This window comes from Perognathus longimembris, chromosome 26 (genome assembly GCF_023159225.1).
Source record: "Perognathus longimembris pacificus isolate PPM17 chromosome 26, ASM2315922v1, whole genome shotgun sequence".
NCBI classification, from domain to species: domain Eukaryota; kingdom Metazoa; phylum Chordata; class Mammalia; order Rodentia; family Heteromyidae; genus Perognathus; species Perognathus longimembris.
In genome coordinates, this window is record NC_063186.1 from 8227786 (window position 1) to 8245034 (window position 17249).

At 57.0% G+C, this 17249-nt stretch overlaps 2 protein-coding genes across 4 annotated transcripts; one reads left to right on the plus strand and one right to left on the minus strand.

The window, feature by feature from the left end:
- Positions 1-1524: 1524 nt before the first annotated feature.
- Hemk1 (HemK methyltransferase family member 1) lies at positions 1525-11111 on the minus strand. Of its 3 annotated transcripts, XM_048334568.1 has the most exons (12): positions 11006-11111; positions 9883-10268; positions 9173-9264; positions 8783-8876; positions 5594-5728; positions 4967-5031; positions 4555-4560; positions 4455-4504; positions 3342-3450; positions 2253-2348; positions 1986-2099; positions 1525-1863 (listed from the first exon to the last, which is right to left on the minus strand). In XM_048334568.1, exons 2-12 carry the CDS (start codon positions 10111-10113, stop codon positions 1821-1823), a joined length of 1035 nt encoding a protein of 344 aa, XP_048190525.1. In that variant the 5' UTR covers positions 10114-10268; positions 11006-11111; the 3' UTR covers positions 1525-1820. The 3 variants fall into 3 exon arrangements, with proteins under 3 accessions (XP_048190525.1, XP_048190526.1, XP_048190527.1); XM_048334569.1 differs by lacking the exon at positions 4555-4560 and having other exon boundaries at positions 11019-11084; XM_048334570.1 differs by lacking the exon at positions 11006-11111 and having other exon boundaries at positions 9921-10059.
- A 995-nt stretch (positions 11112-12106) lies between these two features.
- Positions 12107-16646, plus strand: C26H3orf18 (chromosome 26 C3orf18 homolog). The gene is made up of 5 exons (XM_048334618.1): positions 12107-12259; positions 13434-13812; positions 14770-14795; positions 15722-15851; positions 16263-16646. The coding sequence occupies exons 2-5, from the start codon at positions 13579-13581 to the stop codon at positions 16341-16343; spliced, it is 471 nt and encodes a 156-aa protein (XP_048190575.1). The 5' UTR covers positions 12107-12259; positions 13434-13578; the 3' UTR covers positions 16344-16646.
- Positions 16647-17249: the final 603 nt, after the last annotated feature.

The following is a 17249-nucleotide window of genomic DNA, read 5'->3' on the forward strand; positions in this document are numbered from 1 at the left end:
GTGGCCGCACCCTCCTCAGGTTCCATCTGAAGCCATTGGGAAAGTCCAGCCAGACGCAGCATCGAGTCCACACAGCTGAGCACTGACAGGGGGGCTCTGGAGCTGGCCGTGTTCCACAGGCCCTGGGGGAGGGGGAGGGAACCTGGTGGGCTGGGGGCCTGGCCTGCTCTCCCAGGTTTCTCAGGATCTCCCCCCCATACAGCCTGATAGCAGCACTCACTAGTGAGGGGGAGGGCTCAGTATCTGGGCCTCCTGATGGCTATGAATCTGCACCAATCAGAGCTGGGGTAGCAAGAAGATGACCATTTGGAATCCCAAGGTGAACGTGGAAGGCGGGACATTTAACGGAAAGCCTCCGGGAAATCAAGTACAGTGGACTCCTGGCTCTCGGTGGATCTAGAGTTCCGAGGAGATGGCCACTGAGGAAAAGCCACGCTTGCCCAGGGCGCAGAGCTCAGCGGGTGCTGTACTGCTGCCGCCAGACTGGCTGCTTCCCATCACACCTCCCCGTTTCTGCTAAAGACACCCCGCCTTCCAACAGACCCAAGAAGGTCAATGTTATCACTTCCTTAAGCACTTTCGCTTTTACCTTGCTTTCTTCCTTTCAGCACTGTTTGCTTTTAAGGAGGCAGATTTTCACAGAATTAAGGGGAGGAGCCAAGCACGGGTGGCTCATGGTTTATAATCCTGGCTGAGACCTGAGGCTGGAGGTTCAAAGCTAACAGAGAAAGTCCATGAGACTCTTTATTGCCAATGAACCACCAAAAGGCATTAAGGGAGGTGTGGCTCAAGGAGCAGAATGCTAGTGTTGAGCAAAAAAAATTAAAAAAAGCTCAGGGCCAGGGCCAGGCCCAGAGTTTAAGCCCCAGGACTGGCACAAAAATAAAAATAATTAAGGGGAGGAAAACAAGATCACACAAAGTCTTAAGCATACCCCAGAATTACCGAGAGCTTCCTCGCATGAACTGATCCGTGTCGTGCATGCATGGGAATTTAGGATGGTCGTTTTTTGACATTCCTTTTGACTTACAAACATTTTACTGTCATTTCTTTTTTTTTGGACTGAACTGGATCAAAACCATGTAATAAGTCTGCAGACGGGGGAGACTTATTGTAAACAAAAGCCTTGCCCCCCCGCCTTCGCTGGCTCAAGTCTTCCTTAAATGAATGCAATGTACAAACCCAGAATTGTTGGTCAATGACCCTCACCTCAACCTTTCCAGGAAGCAAGGAACCAAACACATCCCAGAACCAAAGTTCAGGGTCTAGGCCCGGTCAGGGAAGTGTGTTGTAAGCGTTGGAGGAGAGCTAAGTGACCCGAGGAGTGTGAGCTGCTCTCTGCAGAACCCTGACGATCTCCAGGGCTGGTGGGAGCGCCCGTGAGCCTTCTTCACGCTGCGTTCACGCCCACCAGTGGGCGCTGACACCAGCCATGCCGGGCAGGAGAAGCTCCAATCCCCGCCACCCACACGCAGGGGTAGGGCGTCCAAGACCTACAAATCCTAGCACCCACGCTGGTTCACATTTGTCACTCTCCACTGCTTTACTGGTATTTCCCAGGACGTTCACACAGCAGGAGCCCTGAGCTCTGCTTTCGGCCAGCTCCATGTGACGGAGCTGGACGAGAAGACCCAGCTTTCCCCAGAAGGGCGCTCCTAGAAATGTGGAACACGAGGAGCGACAGAACGTGAAATGAGACGGCTGGGAGCGCCTGGAGTTCTGGAAAGCACCATGCCACCACTGTGAGCTGCATTCCAAGAAGGGTCGGTCAGGCACCTGGGCCGGGGAGGCCCTGGCTGGCAGCCGTGCGCGCGGGGCAGCTACACCTGGGGCCTGGACTTCTGGACGTGCAGGAAGCGGGGCCTGGAGAAACAGGAATGAAGGCTGGCTAGCGTCTGGGCTCCAGGGGGCTGTGCAGGGGGGCAGAAACAGCCGGAGAGTCACCCCAGGGCGGCGGCGGGAATGGAGGCCGAGGCAGACCTTACCTCCCACACAAGTCCCTGCGCACAGTGACCAGGTGGAGGCTCAGGTCAGGCCGGCTCTGGAGCCAGTTGCTGACTAGTGCTGGATGTCTTGGATCCACTTCCAAGAAGATGCTTCTGCACGGAGGAGGAGAAGTAGGTCAGCGCCAGTGGGCAGAGGCAGGGCTTGAACTTCTGGCTTGCCTGGGCTGGGAAAGGTGGGGGCAGAAAGGCTGCCAAGGGTGTGTGCCCTGTGCCCACGGGGAGGGGAGGAGGCCGTTCTACCCATACCCAGAGTCCTTCAGGAGCCGGGGTGCCAGGGTGAGGATGCTGGTGATGACGTCCATGCCTTCTTCCCCGCCATCCAGAGCCCCTGGGTCTTCATAGCTGAATGGGACAACAGTGGGCAGTGAGGATCCGTGGAAAGAACGGGACCTGAAAGGCGGGGGGCGTGAGGGGGGGGGGGAATGGCCAGGGCCTCCACAAAGGGGCCCCCCGGAACTGAAGAGGTCAGAACGGTGACACCGCCTGCTGACCTGTCTCCTCCTGTGGGCATAGCCCAGCTAAGTCCTTCTGGAACCTCAGACAAGGCGCCTTCCCTCCCGGGCCTCAGACTTGTGTACAATGTCGCAGCTCCCCACCACGCATTTTCTCGGAAGACTTCACTGTGTCTAGTTCTTTTTGTTTTGTTTTGTTTTTTTGTTTTGTTTTGTTTTTTTGGCCAGTCCTGGGGCTTGGACTCAGGGCCTGAGCACTGTCCCTGGCTTCTTATTTTGCTCAAGGCTAGCACTCTGCCACTTGAGCCACAGCGCCCCCTCTGGCCATTTTCTGTATATGTGGTGCTGGGGAATCGAACCCAGGGCCTCATGTATATGAGGCAGGCACTCTTGCCACTAGGCCATATCCCCAGCCCCTGTGTCTAGTTCTTTTGTTGGCGGTTGTGGGGCTTGAGCACAGAGCCTGGGCATTGTCCTGACCTCTTTCCTGCTCTACCACCCGAGCCATAGCTCCATTTCCGGTTGGAGATTGGAGATGGAGTCTCACAGACTTTCCTGCCCAGGCTGGCTTTGAACCGCGATCCTCAGATCTCAGCCTCCTGAGTAGGTAGGATGACAGGCCTGAGCCACTGGTGCCCGGCTTATGGTGTCTAATTCTTCAGAATTTCCATTTCGTCCTCCTTAGGGCCCAGGAGACAACACTCCTCCACCTCCCTCAGGGACAGCAAGGTGAGGATCAGAATCCAGCTTAGGGCCATGGGTGTTAAAAGTGCCCCTCTCAACATCACTACCCCTCTCTAAGCTCGCCCCTGCCGCCTCCAGGGCAGAGCACACCCTCCTCCTGGAGCCTGCCCTGTATCCCCGCCCCCCTCCGCCCCAGCACCTGAAGATCTCTGGGGCCAGCTGCTCCATGTCCTGGTGGAAGACGTAGGGAGGGTTGCTAATAACCAGGTCTAGGGGGGCCCAGGGCAGAAGGTGTGTCCAGCTCCCCTCTGTCAAGGAAGACACAAAGCACGGATGGATCCACTAAGAGCCACGGGGCCTAGCTCCCCACCTCTCCCCAGGTCCCTCGGGTAGCTGTTGTGAAGCGACACCTCGGGCTTCAGGCTTGCGGATTCGTACCCAGAGTTTCTCACCAGCGGCCTGGCTTGGCTGGGTGCGCGCGTGCTCCGACAGGCAGCCCTTTATCTACAACATGCTGCCCTCTCCTTCCTGTCAAATCCTCCTTGGCTAGCAGGGCTCCTTTTCAAGTGCTGCCTCGGAGAAGCCTGCTGCGCTTGCCTGGGCAAGGCAAGAGCCTCTCACTTCTGCAGTCCTGCTGGCCTTGTCGTGCCATGGGTGCTAAACGTTCGCGGAGGGGAAGGCCTTAATCATCTGGCTCCTGATGACTCTGATTCTTGGTTCTGCCCTAAGCCAGTGCTGTATTGCCAGTGCTATATATATGTGTGTGTGTGTGTATATATATATATGTGTGTGTGTGTGTGTGTATATGTATATAATACTAAAGACATTTTTGTGTGTGTGCTTGAACTCAGGATCTGGGAGCTGTCTCTGAGCTTTTGTGCTCAAGGCTGGCACTCTACCACTTTGAGCCACAGCTCCACTTCTGGCTTTTTGGTGACTCATTGGAGATAAGGAGTCTCCATGGACTTCCCTGTCTGGGCTGGCTTCGAACCATGATCCTCAGATCTCCGCCTCCTGAGTAGCTAGGATGACAGGCGTGAGCCATGGGTGACTGGCACTAAAGACTTTCTTTTGAGCTTCTGTTTATCTCTTGTCAACAAGCAAGCCCTCGTTAAATTCATTAGTTCCAGGGGATCCAGACCCTCTCATAGGGCAGGTAAGCCAAGGAGACAAAGTGTCCTCAGAAGAGGCTCGTGGTGTGTGTGAGAGAGATGGGGAACCCTCCCCCCATCTCTGCAGTACCTCATCCTCCCAGCAGTGAGTGTATCCAGGATTCCCCCCCTCCCCCGCAAGACAGGAGGGGGGAAGGTACCTGAGGTCACGTCGAGGGAGATGATCCGGATTCTGTCCTGCAACTGAAGCCTGGAGAGATGATGGAGAGGTGGAGGGGAACATCAACGGAAGCCCCTTACCTTTGGCTACAAGTGCCAGAAAGAACAGTGCACCCATCCTTCTTGGTAGTAAGCTACCTCGTGCCCACCATCCATTTATTTTTAGTTTTTTTCTTTGGCCAGTCCCTGAGCTTCTTTTTGCTGAAGGCCAGAGCTCTACCAATTGAGTGTCACAGCTCTACTTCTAGCTTTTTGGGGATTAGTTTAATGGAGATAAGAGTCTCACAGACTTTCCTGCCCCGGCTGGCTTTGAATCACGACGATCCTCAGATCTCAACCTCCTGAGTAGCTAGGATGACGGGAGTGAGCCACCGGCGCCTGACCCCACTATCCATTCATAATCCTGTAGGACCAGACCCTCCTCGTTGCATCCCCCTTTGTTGGGGGTGGAAAGCAGACATGGGTGGGTTTGATACTTGAACAGCCTCCTCACCTTTGAGCGTTGTCACGGGTCAGATGGATGGCGGCTTCCTCCTTATCCACAGCAATGACTTGGCTCTGTCCCAAGGACAAACAGAGGGAGCAGAGTCCTGGAGGAGTCAGGTTTGCGGGGGGGGGGGGGGAGCCCTCCTCCCCCAACCACACATGCCAGCAAAGAGAAGGAGACACGAGAGTTTTTTTTTTTTTTTTTTTTTTAAATAATCAGGGTCTAGCCAGATTAGAGGCCTGTGATCAGACTGGGGGGGGGGGGGGGGGGAGTGCGGCGGCAACACAATCCTTCCTGATCCTCTTTCCTTCAAGTGTCTAGCAGAAGGATGCGGGGAAGGGCTTATGGTAGGGACAATGAACGACAGTCATAGTCTAGCCAGGGTGGGGGAGAGGCTTACTTCAGGGGTGGGGGGAGGGGAGGCTTACCTCAGGGAGGGGGGAGAGGCTTACCTCAGGGAGGGGGGAGGGGAGGCTTACCTCAGGGAGGGGGGAGAGGCTTACCTCAGGGAGGGGGGAGGGGAGGCTTACCTCAGGGAGGGGGGAGAGGCTTACCTCAGGGAGGGGGGAGGAGAGGTTTACCTCAGGGAGGGGGGGAGGAGAGGCTTACCTGGGGGTGGGGGGAGAGGCTTACCTCGGGGAGCTGGTTCAACAGGCTGAGCGAGATAGCTCCTGACCCACAGCCCACCTCCAGAATGAGGGGGCGGCCTTGGGTTCCAGCCACCGGGGGCCTCTGGGCCACCTCCTCCAGCACCCATTCCACCAGCTCCTGAGAAAGGGGGGTGGGGGGGAGAGAAAGAGTCTTCATTGGACTCAATGGCACCCCTGTGTCCTAGGAAGTCTGGCAAAGATGTCTAAGCAGTGTTAGTCCCTGTGAGAATGGAGACAGGGATGGATGAAGCCAGGCCGAGCGTCCTGTCGGCTTCTCCGTGCCTCAGTTTCCCCAGCTGCAAGGCTGAATGCGATTAAGGATCCCCTTGCTCATGGAGATAAGGATGAAAGAGAGCCTTGTTTCATAATCCCATACCTGCCGCGTGGTAAGTAAATAGCACACCCCATCCCTTTCCAGGCATCTTCCTGTTATATGCTCACACAGCTGCTGAGAACCATATCTGATGGCCACTCCAGCTGTGCCTGGCCCTACTCCAGAGGTTTCTCTGTATTCATCTGCTGTTCCCCCACAACTAACCCATGAAGAGACTGAGGTCCAATGGTCAAGGCCCTACCAGGAGCCTGGCCCGCGGTCAAGAATCAGATGCGGTGGAATGAAAGTTGGTGAGAATCCACCAACTACAGGGGGAAGCCCACGGCTGGGCGTGGTGGCATGTACCTGTCACAAACAGAAGCACCGTGGTTCAGACCAATCGGAGCATACATTGAGTCCCTATCTCAAAAAGAACCAAGAAACATGGTAGAATACCTGACTAGCAAGCATAAGGCTATGAGTTCAAACCCTAATATGCCTCCTCCCCCCCTCAAGAAAGAACCAGAGGCCGGTGCCAGAGGCTATAATCCTAGCGACTCGGGAGGCTGAGATCTGAGGATCAGAGTTCAAGACTTAAAGTAGGGTTTGCCCCACCCATCAGACTTCATGATGAGAGGAACTGGAGTCTGACCTGTCTTCCTATGTCCCACATGAGCAGGGCTCCTGTGCATTCTAAGTGCTGGCCTAGCTCTCTCTGAACCCCTGGGAAGGTACTCTCTTGAGGGCGACACCCTCCTGGCCCTCCCCCAGGCCCTCCCAATCTCCCAATGCCATCAAGCCAGGCCCAACGGAGTGGACGGCTCCAAGCCACTCAGACCCACTGACTGAGTCCCTCCAAATGTCTCGCCCTTCCTGGCCCCCAAGCTTCAGCGGCGAAGTTGCTCCCCCAAAGACAGCAGGCAGAAGTTACCAATGGGCCCAGGGAAAGCAAGCCAGGGGGCCCCAGGTGTGTGTGTGGGGGGGTGGGGGGAGAGCTGCAGTCTAGGGCCATGGCTGAGAGCCTGTGGGGAAGGCAGACTGATAGAAACCTACCGGGAGTGGGAGTCTGTGGGTTTCCTGGCCACAAACAGCCCGCTCTGGCTAGAAAGTGACCCCTTCACCCAGCCACTGTCGTAGCCTAGACACCTTGTGGAGATGACCCTGACCTCAGACTCACACCGACTTGTGTGCGCGATAACCTGGGCTCTTTAGGGGTGCTCACGGCCGAGTTGTTCACAGGCCTGGGGCATCTCCTCGATGTGAATGTGGATGGCGGGCCAGGAGCACGCAGGAAGGAGGCAGGGAGTAGGCAATAGTTGACTCACCTTGGAGCAACTGCCTAAATAAGGACCCCCGGTGGCTCATGCTTGTCATCCTAGCTACTCAGCAGGATGAGATCTGAGGATCAGGGTTCGAAGCTGGCCCAAGCAGAAAAGTCTGTGAGACTCTTCTCTCCAATGAGCCACCAAAAAGCCAGAGGTGAAGCTGTGGCTCAAGTATTAAGAGCACCAGCCTTGAACAGAAAAGCTCAGAGGCAGCGTCCAAGCCCTGAGTTCAAGGCCAGTCCTTTCCCCCAAACATACACACACAAGGATAGCCCAAAGTCTCAGCAGTACCTGAGCACTTCGAACACCCTGCATTCGGATCACATCCCACCCCCAAGAAGGTGGCACTACCGTCCTCAGACAAACTGCAGACAAAACACCGAGCCTCTCACACATCTGGAATGACTCACAGCTCAGCATGGCATTTCCTACCGTACATACTGCGAATGCAGAAGACTCAGCCACCTTTTTATACTCGGGGAAAACCTGACTCGTCGGGCCACAGACCACCTGCAAACCCTCACTTAAGATTTTCGCACCCACCATCAAAAAAAAAAAAAAAAAGAGCCTTCAACGGGTGGAGAGAATACAGAACAGCAATCCCACCCCTGCACCCATTCGCCCACTCGCTAACTGCCACAGGCCACGTCCTCTTGAGTTCTTGGTAAGGCACCACCCGCCCCGGCATGGCTTCACACTGGGGCAAACCTGGTGAGTTCTTAGAAATGTCTGCACAGTGAGGCAAAGACCCGGTCTCCCCGCCACAGCAATCCCCACCCCTTAACCCTCTCCTGCAGACAAAGATGCAGTGCTAGGCCTGTTATCCTAGCTTCTCAAGGAGGCTGAGATCTGAGGAGTGCAGTTTGATGCCAGCCCCTGGCAGGAAAGTCCATGAGACTCTTATCTCCAATTAAATAGCCAAAAAGCTGGAAGTGGAGTTGTGGCTCAAATGGGAAGAGTGCTAGTTTTGAGCATAAAAGATAAGGGACAGCACCCAGGCCCTACGTTCAAGCTCCAGTACAAAAGAAAGAGAGAGAGAGGAAGAGAGGGAGGGAGGGAGGGAGGGAGGGAGAGAGGAAAGGAAGGAAGGAAGGAAGGAAGGAAGCTTTTCTAGCATAGATCTACCCAAGAAAGGGAAGTATGCGGGTACACAGGAGCCCAAAGCTCATACGTAATACTCAGAATCCCAGAACAGACCATATCCTGCTCTGAATTTCTTGGCCAAGAGACAGAGACTGGAAGAGTGAAGGAGGGCTCTAGGCCCCTCTCTCTCTCGGGAAGGTGAAAAGGGTTGACCCATCCCAGAAATGTCCGTGTGTTTTGAGTATCTTTCCAACCCTGCCCAGAGCCTAGTACCCTCCAACTTTCCCGCCAGCCTCTACCCAGCCCTGCCCGCCCTCTCGGAATCCCGCAGAGAGGTTTGTGAATGGCAGTCACGGGGCCCTAGCACCCCCTAGAGGAAGTCCGGGGGCATGACGGGTACCCTGAATCCCGCCCTCACTTCCACGCGCACCTGTGCCAGTGGCTCCCTTACCTCCGTCTCTGGGCGAGGAATGAACACGGGGGGTGTCATCTTCAGATTAAGCCCCCGAAAGTCCCACTCCCCAAGGATGTACTGCACAGGCATCCTGCAGCGGGTGACAGCCGGGCGGTCCTCGGTGAACCCCTGGGGCCAGGACTTGTCGTGGCAGCCTGCCTGGTGGTCTAGACTGTCGGGGGCGGTCATGGCACCTAACTTGGGCTCGTCCTCCCTCTAATCTTCCTGCTTACTCCCTTGGCTCTCCTCTTGACACTCCCTCACCCCAATACCTCCCTAGCCCCTTGGGACATTTTCTTCTTATCTGACCCTAAGCTTGGTGGGGTTGGGGGAGACTGAAACATTGTGATCTACACAGAACCCTTGGGTCTACCTGTGGCTGCTCACCTCTGCAGTCGGCGGCTACACAGCTCCTGGATGCAGTGAACTTGCTGAGGAGTCAGAGGCTTGTTCCAAAACACTGGCTTTAGGCTCTGAAACTGTCCCCATATAGATTGTGAACGGTTGGTTCCCTTGGTCCAGGGACTTCAAACCAAAGCTGGCTTGCTCCTTCCTCCCTCCCTCCTTCCCTCTCTCTTTCTTTCCTTTCTTTGTGCCAGGCCTGGGCCTTGAACTCAGAGCCTAGGCACTGTCCCTGAGCTTTTTTTGCTCAGGGCTAGTGCTCTACCACTTGAGCCACAGCGCCACTTCTGGCTTTTTTATTTTTGGTAGTTAATTGGAGATAAGAGTCTTACAGGCTTTCCCGCCCAGGCCTTAAGATTCAATCCTCAGATCTCAGCCTGCTAAGTAGCTAGGATTACAGGCATGAACTACTGGCTCAAACCAAGGTTTCTTAATGTTCCTTAAAGGTTTCTTAAAAGGTTCCAGCACTGGAACCTTTAAGCACTATGAACCCCCCAGAGCCTGGCACACACTGTATAACAGTCTGTTGGATAAATAAATAAGTATCTGTCTAAGACAATACTTCGGAAAAGTCCCATCCAATTCAGCTCAGTATCCTCGGTGAGGCAAAAGAAAAAGAAAAAAAGCCTGATGTAGCTTTCCCACAGTTCTCCCTTCTCCCTCTTCCCACACTCCTGGTTAACGCTGCACTTAACTGTTTTGGCTCCAAGGACATGAGCCACGATGTACTCACTGGATTCCTGGGCCTCTGGGATACCTCTCTTCTCAAAGATCTTTGTCCAGTGGCTGACCAGCGCTGTGGCACTCAGTTCCCCAGCCAGTGGTGAAGGAGGTTGCCATGAGCTGAAGGCCCAGCTCCAGGTGCCTCCTCTCCTCCCCCTGGGGCTAGACAGGAGGGTCCACAACATTCGGCCCCAAAGTTTCATGTTTCAGAGAAAGGATCAATGGAGGATCCCAGGTTTCTGAATCTTCCAGATTCCTAGGCAGGTGCTGATAATGTTTCCTGGTGGCAACTGGCAGGCTAGAGACAGAGAGATCACAATCTCTGCTCCCCACAATGTCCTCAACTGTGGTTGTTACCCTAGAGAGAGCCAAGGGAGAATCAGAAGCTGCCTGAGGAAGGCCATGTTCTTACTGTGTCATTTCTTTGGCTCCCTGTAGGCCCTACCCCATCTCTTTGATTCTTGTTTTGGCCCTGCTCCAAAACAGCCAAGGCACAAAATTAAGGGCAGGAGACGACCTGGCTTGGGAACTTTGCTCGTGCCGTTTTGCATGTACGATCATTGTTTGGCGGCTGAAATGTTCCCTCTCATTTAAGCCATAATCCCAGGTGTTAGCATAAATTGCCAGCTTAAAAAAAAAACACACCTGAAAATGTGGCATTAAATAAACTTAACTGGTTTTAAAAAACGGTATAAATGAAGTTACAAACTGGCATCCAGTGAGCCCTAGCTAACAGCCACATCCTGAGAACAAGCAGGGTCCCGGACGGGGAAGTGACTTGTCTAACCAAGTGACTTGTCTAACCACAGCCCATCTAGAAGCTGCCCCAGGCAGGGCACAAGTTTGAGTCTGCTAGACTCCAAGGAGGGCTGTCCACCTATGCCCTGGGAGGGATCAACGCCACAAGTGGGGACCAGGAGCCTCCCCTCCAGATCCTCAGGGACACAGTCAATGATGTGGGTGAGATTCCCCGCTCCCCCTTGGTCCCCCTGTAGTGAGGCCGGCTAGGTCTGGTCTTCAGAGTGTGGCAGTTCAGGGGGTGCCCAGGAGGAACTGCCCTCACCCCACGCACCGACCCAGAGACCCTATCCCCACCTCCAGTGCACACCTTGTAGAGGCTGCCTTCCACGCTTCCATCCACACACAGGTCAGGGAAACCAGCCCTAGGAGCCATTCCCGGATGTGTGTCACCGATAACACACTCCCGATGCTGCACTTCCGGTTCGGTGCATCCAGGAAAAAGGGCCCGGGCGGATCCCGTGACTCAGCATTAGCGTTCCGGTGCCGCGCAGTGCCCCCCGCCCCCCCCCCCTTCGCTTACCCGCAGCCCCCGGGAGACCCCGTGGGAGGAGGGGGAGGCTGTGAACGCCAACGTCCCTCACATCTGCAGCTCTGCAAGCCGGAAAGGGAGGGAAATATGTAGGGGTGCTCCTAGGGCCCCAACTAGCTGGTCCTTCCTTTTTCCTTTTCCCTGGCTTCGAACCGCGGTCCTCGGATCGCAGCCTCCCGAGTCGCTAGGCTGCCGGGCGTGGGCCACAGCGCCCGGCTTCCGGCGGGCCTTTCCCGGGGTCACGGCGGGGAGATGCGCACGGCAGCACTGATTGCTCGATCTAGACGGTTAAGCTCAGGAGGGGGCGGCTCCCCGGACGCCGGGTCACCCCGAGACCCCGCGATGATCCCGCCCGGGGCATCCCATCCGGCTCCCAACTCCTCCGCACCCCATTTTTACACCTATTTGTGGCGCCTGTGGCTCACGGCCCCTCCCGTCGGGGCTCCCGTCGGAGTGCAACGGAGCGGATACCCAGGGACCAGTGCTTCCCCCCCCAAAAACAACAACAACAACAACAACGCCTTGGGGGCGCGAGCTCGTCGTGGAATGGTGGAGCTGCCCGGGAGCCCCCATGCTCGGGCGCGGGAACCGCGTGGCGGCCCCCGCCCCCTGCCCGATGGGCCGTGGGGGTCAAGGAGCGGCCTCGAGAAGCCGATCCACTCCCCCTCCCCCCCAGCTCCGCGCGCCCGGTTCCCGCTGGGGGGCGGAGCCGCGCCCGAGCGGCAGACCAGCGGGCCAATGCCGAGCGGGGCGCTGGGGCAGGGAACCAATCAGGACCCGGGGGCGGGACTTCGGCGCCGGTCTCCCTGGCGACCGCTGCGCCCGGCCCCACCCCCGCCGCGGCGCTCGCCCAGCCCACCCGGACTCCGGCGGACAGCTAGCTGCGCGCCCGGCTCCCGCTCCCGCTCCGGAGGAGCCGCCAGGCCGGGGATGGTGTCCCCTCGCCCGGGTCCTCCCACCCGGCCACCATCACCCCGGCCGCCGCTGCGGCTGGCCTCGGCGCCCCGGGAGAGGATTAAGTGAGTGCTGTGGAGAGCCAGGGGAGGGAAGGGCAGGGGTGGGGGTGAAGGTCGGGGGGGGGGATGGCGAGCGTGGGGGCCGAGCCCCGGGAGGCTGCGGTGCTGCTGATCTCCCCCAGCCCCCGACCCAGGCCCCAGAAAGCCATCAGCCCTCCAAGGAGTAAGCAGAGCCCCGGAGCAAGTGAAAGGTGTGCCCCCAAGGTCATGTCTGGGGTCAGTGGTGTGCCCCCAAGGTCATGTCTGGGGTTGGTGGTGCAGAACCCGAGGCTCCTTGCCTAGCCTAGCTGGAGGACCGAGGGCAGGGAGATATGCATCCACCCTAAGCCTGTCTCACTGCCAGCCCTGCCTTTCCTAAAAGCCACTGGGAGTATGTGCAAACCCCCCCCCCCCCGCACGCATGAGGTACACCCTCCTGGTACACCCAGGGACCCAGCCCCTCTCCCTAGCCCTGCCAGTCTGCAGTGTGGCTGGGGGCTCCCCCCCCCCCGACTTTCCCATCCTGCTTTGCCCAGAGTTCTCGGTCATGAGCAAATCTCTCACCCTATGTCCCAGAAGGATAGAGAACCCCTACAAAATAATTCGGCTTAGCCTTTTCCTCCTGTCTCCCCTCGCCCCCTCAGCCCCTACCTCCACTCCAAGCACAGTCTGAATCTCACAGAAGACTAGGTTCAGGGGCTCCTGTGCCCCATCCTCTCACCTTCTGACTAGATTGGCCAGGGGGCGGGTGGTGGGGAGAGAGGGCATTTACTTGGTGCTGTGGAAAGAGCTACTTATCTGTTCTAGGGACCTATTTATTCTGACATTTCAGTAGCTTGCCTACACTGCAGGACATTTTAATTAAATTAACTAATTAATTTGCATTACTGGAGTTTGAACTCAGCATTGTGCTTGCAAGGCAGACACTCTACCACTTGGGCCACACCTCCAGTCCTTCTTGCTCTTTTTTTTTTTTGTCATCATGGGGTTTGAACTCAGGCCCTGAGCACTGACTGCCCTTAGCTCCTTTTGCTGAAGGCTAGCACTCTACCACTTGAGCCACAGCTCCACTTCTGGCTTTTTCTGTGTATGTGGTGCTGAGGAATGGAACCCAGGGCTTCATGCATGCTAGGCAAGCACTCTACCACTAAGCCACCTTCCCAGCCCTAACCCCATATTTTTATTCTTTCTTTTCTAGAATCCAGTCAGGGGAGGACTCTCTTGATCAAGGAGGTGGCCGTGCAAGTGGCCACAGATGGTGAGCGCCACCTGCAGGGCCAGTACTGATGTCAGAAGGCAGTGGACAGGTTGACTGACCACAGGCAGTCTCTCCCAGTGTTGGCATGAACTCCAGGATGCCAACTGCTCGTGACTGGCTCAACAGCCAGCCACCCACTACTGAGTCTGACTTGGAGCCTGCCACCAATGCACCCACTTCCAAGACCGGCACCCTCAGCCCGGAAGCCACCAGCTTCAATGACACCAGAATCCATGACGTGCCTGGGGGCACATCCGGCGTGGGCACCGTGCTTCTCTCATTTGGGATCATCACCGTGATTGGCTTGGCTGTAGCCATGGTGAGTGCCGGGGCAAACAGGACTGGCCAGCAAGGCCCTCCATTGGGGTGGAGGTGGGGTGCCAGTATCTAGATCCATAGAGATTCAACTGGCCATTAATGATGACATAGTTCCCCCTCCCCTCCTCAGCCCTGCTGAGATTTCTCCACTGGGGCAAGAGACCAGAAAGGCAATTCTGATGAGAAGGACCAGGATCCAGGCACTGGTGGCTCAAGCCTGTCATCTTAGCTACTCAGGAGGCTGAGATCTAGAGGATTGTGGTTCAAAGCCAGCCTGGACAAGGAAGTGTGTGAGACTTTTATCACCAATGAACCACCAGAAAACTGGAAGCAGTGCCATGGCTCAAAGTGGTAGAGCACTAGCCTTGAGCAGAAAAGCTCAGGGACGGCGCCCAGACCCTGAGTTCAAGCCCCAGGACTGGCATATTATTATTTTTTTAATGTTTTGCCGGGCACCAGTGGCTCATGCCTGTAATCCTAGCTATCCAGGAGGCTGAGATCTGAGGATCGCCGGTAGTTCCTGGGCTCAGTCCTCCAGTTAACGAGCCAGGGCCTGGGTGGGGGTGCTGTTAAACCACAGTCGTCCTATCGGCCCTGCAGGCCCCAGGTCACCGCTGGGGAGTCAGCGCTAGCTGGGATATGGAGCAAAGCCAGGCCTGAGCGCAGCCAGAGGCAGGAGTGAGGCAGACACGAGTGTCCTCTAGCTGTGCCCACAGAGTGGCTCAACCGACACAATGGCCTAGAATCCACCATGTCGTAGTTTATTGGCGATGAGAGTCTCATGGAGACTCTTCTGCTCAGGCTGGCCTCTCACCGGGATCCTCAGACCTCAGCCTCCTGAGGAGCTAGGATAGCAGGTGTGAGCCACCGGCGCCTGGCTTCGTGTCCCCCTTCTTGAGGCCCTGCTGGCTGCCAGGGAGTCCTTCCTCACCACCTGACGCTGCTCCTTCTCTTGCAGGTTTTGTACATCAGGAAGAAGAAGAGGTAAAACCTCGGCCACCATCTGAAACAAGAGTTCTTAGGCAAAAACGGAGCCGGAGTCCAGGGGACATGAGTGGGAATGGAGACAAAGTCCCCCTCTCCCCCATCGGGGCCCTTTCCTTCCTGATCAGAGTCAGAGCCTCTTCTGACCACTCTTGAGTCACTTCCCCTCAGGAAGATTTGAGAGAGCCGGCTGTCTGTGGCTCACACCTATCATCCTAGCTACTCAGGAGATCTGAGGATCATAGTTCAAAGCCAGCCTAGGCAGGAAAGTCTGTGAGACTCTTTATCTCCAATTAATCACACACACACACACACACACACACACACACACACACACACAAGCGAAACGTGGAGCTGTGTGATTCAGGTGGTAAAACACTGTCCTTGAGCCAGAAACCTCAGGGACAGTGCCTGCACCCTGAGTTCAAGCAGCCCCGGGACTGGCACCAGAAAAGGAATGTTTGAGATCTTTACACATAGGCCAGCGGGTGGGAGGATTCTGAATAACCAGGGATAGCCCTAGTATTAGAGGTGTGGGATGGAAAAAAAAAGATGGGGATCAGCTCCACCCAACAGCTTAGCCACCCTCACCTGCTACCCTCAGCTGACTGACGCTTGCTCCCCTTCTTTCCCTGAGCCCCCAGAGTCAGTAGATTGTCACAGGATGCTGGCCCCATAGATGACAGTGACTGACGTCCCAGGCTCCATCTGGGAGTGGCTGACTGCTCCACCTAGCTGAGGGGTTGAGAAAGAACCATCTCGCTCTGTCATTGGATCCCAGGGGAAAGCTCAGCCCCCCAACATGGTTGTGAGCTGTGGACTGTGCCCCCCCCCCCTTCCCACTCTCCGGTCTAGCAGGAAGTGCCAGGAGGGCTAGCTGTGGGCAAGGCCTTCCGGGCCTACAGTAGCCTCTGCCTCACCCCCAGGCTGGAGAAACTGCGCCACCAGCTCATGCCCATGTACAACTTCGACCCCACGGAAGAGCAAGATGAGCTGGAGCAGGAGCTGCTGGAACACGGGCGAGACGCCGCCTCCCTACAGGCCGCACAGGGCAAGGTGGGTGCCGAGGGCTCCCCACCCCATGGGGCCGCGTGGGCAGGCCTCCCTCCCCCGCCCACCCCCTGGGAGCCCACTGCCTGGCTTCTGTGGGTGCAGTGCATCCTTGGGAGGCTCAGAAAGCCACGCCCAGAACTGGGGTCCACCCATCCTTCCGCCGGCCGCCATTGGGGGCTGGGCAGTTCAGCCCTGGAGCCCGCAGTTAGTACTGCCAGGGGTCCGGAGGAAGTTAGGGATGGCTTGGAGGTGGCGTGGGGGTGGAGTCGTCTGGGCCTGGCAGGATTGCCAGCGCCAAATCCCAGGTACTTGGTAGTAGTACCACGTGCCAGGAAGTGAGGGTGGAAGTGGAGTGAGCGCGCACGGCCTTGGTCAAGGTCTCTGATGCATATCCCCCCCCCCATTTCTCTGCAGACCACCCTCCCCTCTCAGGGCCCTGTGCAGAGGCCCAGTCGGCTGGTATTTACCGACGTAGCCAACGCCATCCAGGCATGAGCGGCCCGAGGACAGAGAACCACCCGCCCCCTGTGCCCGCGGAGCTGCCCGCGTCTTGACTGTCAAGATCTCTTCTCAGGACCTATGCTGCCACCTGCTGACTCTCTCCATACTGGAGGAGCCGTGCCCTAGCCCAGCCAGCCGGCTGGCCCTTGGCCTCTCCTGACCTGACAGTCCTGGCCTCGGATCGAGGGTATCCCTCATGCAGGAAGGTGGGGGGAGAGAGAGAGAGAGAGAGAGCACCACAAATGGCTTCCTGGTCTCCTGGCTGTATTCATGGCTAAGGTCTGCTTCTCTAATGTAGAGGAAATGGTGGCGGGGGGGGGGGGGCGGCGGGAAGGAGCCTTGGCTTGGGGTGGGGGGGTGGGAAGAGGAAAGCAAGGAGAGAGAGGTTCCCTTCCGTCTGAAAGAGACCTGTTGGGTTTGGTTTTCAATCTGGAGCTCCCCCTGAGACCGGCGGCGGGGAGGACATGGAGGTGGTGGAGAAAATTTACCTGGACCACAGAATTGGGCGACAGCTCTGCTGCAAGGCCTCAAGATAGACAGGATGCTATGGGGTGGGGGTGAGGGTGGGGGGGGGTCCTCTGGGGCCTCTTAGGCCACACAGCCCTGGACGCCCGCCATTTGCTGGGCCCAAAGGAGCCGATGTGGAGGGAGAAGGAGCGGGGGGTGGGGGGGGTGGAGGAAGGCAACTTCTCCTAGACCTAGAAGGCCTCATCCCCCCCCCCCCGTGTGCACCTGCAGACCCTCAGCCCTGGCTTTCCCTTCCAAGCCCACCGTCTCACTTGCGGGTACGTAGGAAGCGCGTGGATGGCACCACCGCCTCTGCCTCCATTGTTCAGGGATCACAGGGAATATTCCAGGCCCCATTCCACTGCTCAGTGCATTTCTCCTGCGGACTCTGAA

What these genes read in the sequence shown, in the direction of transcription:
- Hemk1 (XM_048334568.1), bottom strand. Translation starts at nt 10,113, where the DNA reads ATGAAACTTTGGGGCCGAATGTTGTGGACCCTCCTGTCTAGCCCCAGG. An exon ending in TGTTGAACCAGCTCCCCGAG is followed by an intron (nt 5,032 to 5,593) that starts GTAAGCCTCTCC and finishes TCCTTGGGACAG; the next exon opens with AGCCAAGTCATTGCTGTGGA. An exon ending in CGCAGGGACTTGTGTGGGAG is followed by an intron (nt 1,864 to 1,985) that starts GTAAGGTCTGCC and finishes CTGTTTCTCCAG; the next exon opens with GCCCCGCTTCCTGCACGTCC.
- C26H3orf18 (XM_048334618.1), top strand. Translation starts at nt 13,579, where the DNA reads ATGAACTCCAGGATGCCAACTGCTCGTGACTGGCTCAACAGCCAGCCA. An exon ending in TTGGCTTGGCTGTAGCCATG is followed by an intron (nt 13,813 to 14,769) that starts GTGAGTGCCGGG and finishes CTTCTCTTGCAG; the next exon opens with GTTTTGTACATCAGGAAGAA. An exon ending in TACAGGCCGCACAGGGCAAG is followed by an intron (nt 15,852 to 16,262) that starts GTGGGTGCCGAG and finishes ATTTCTCTGCAG; the next exon opens with ACCACCCTCCCCTCTCAGGG.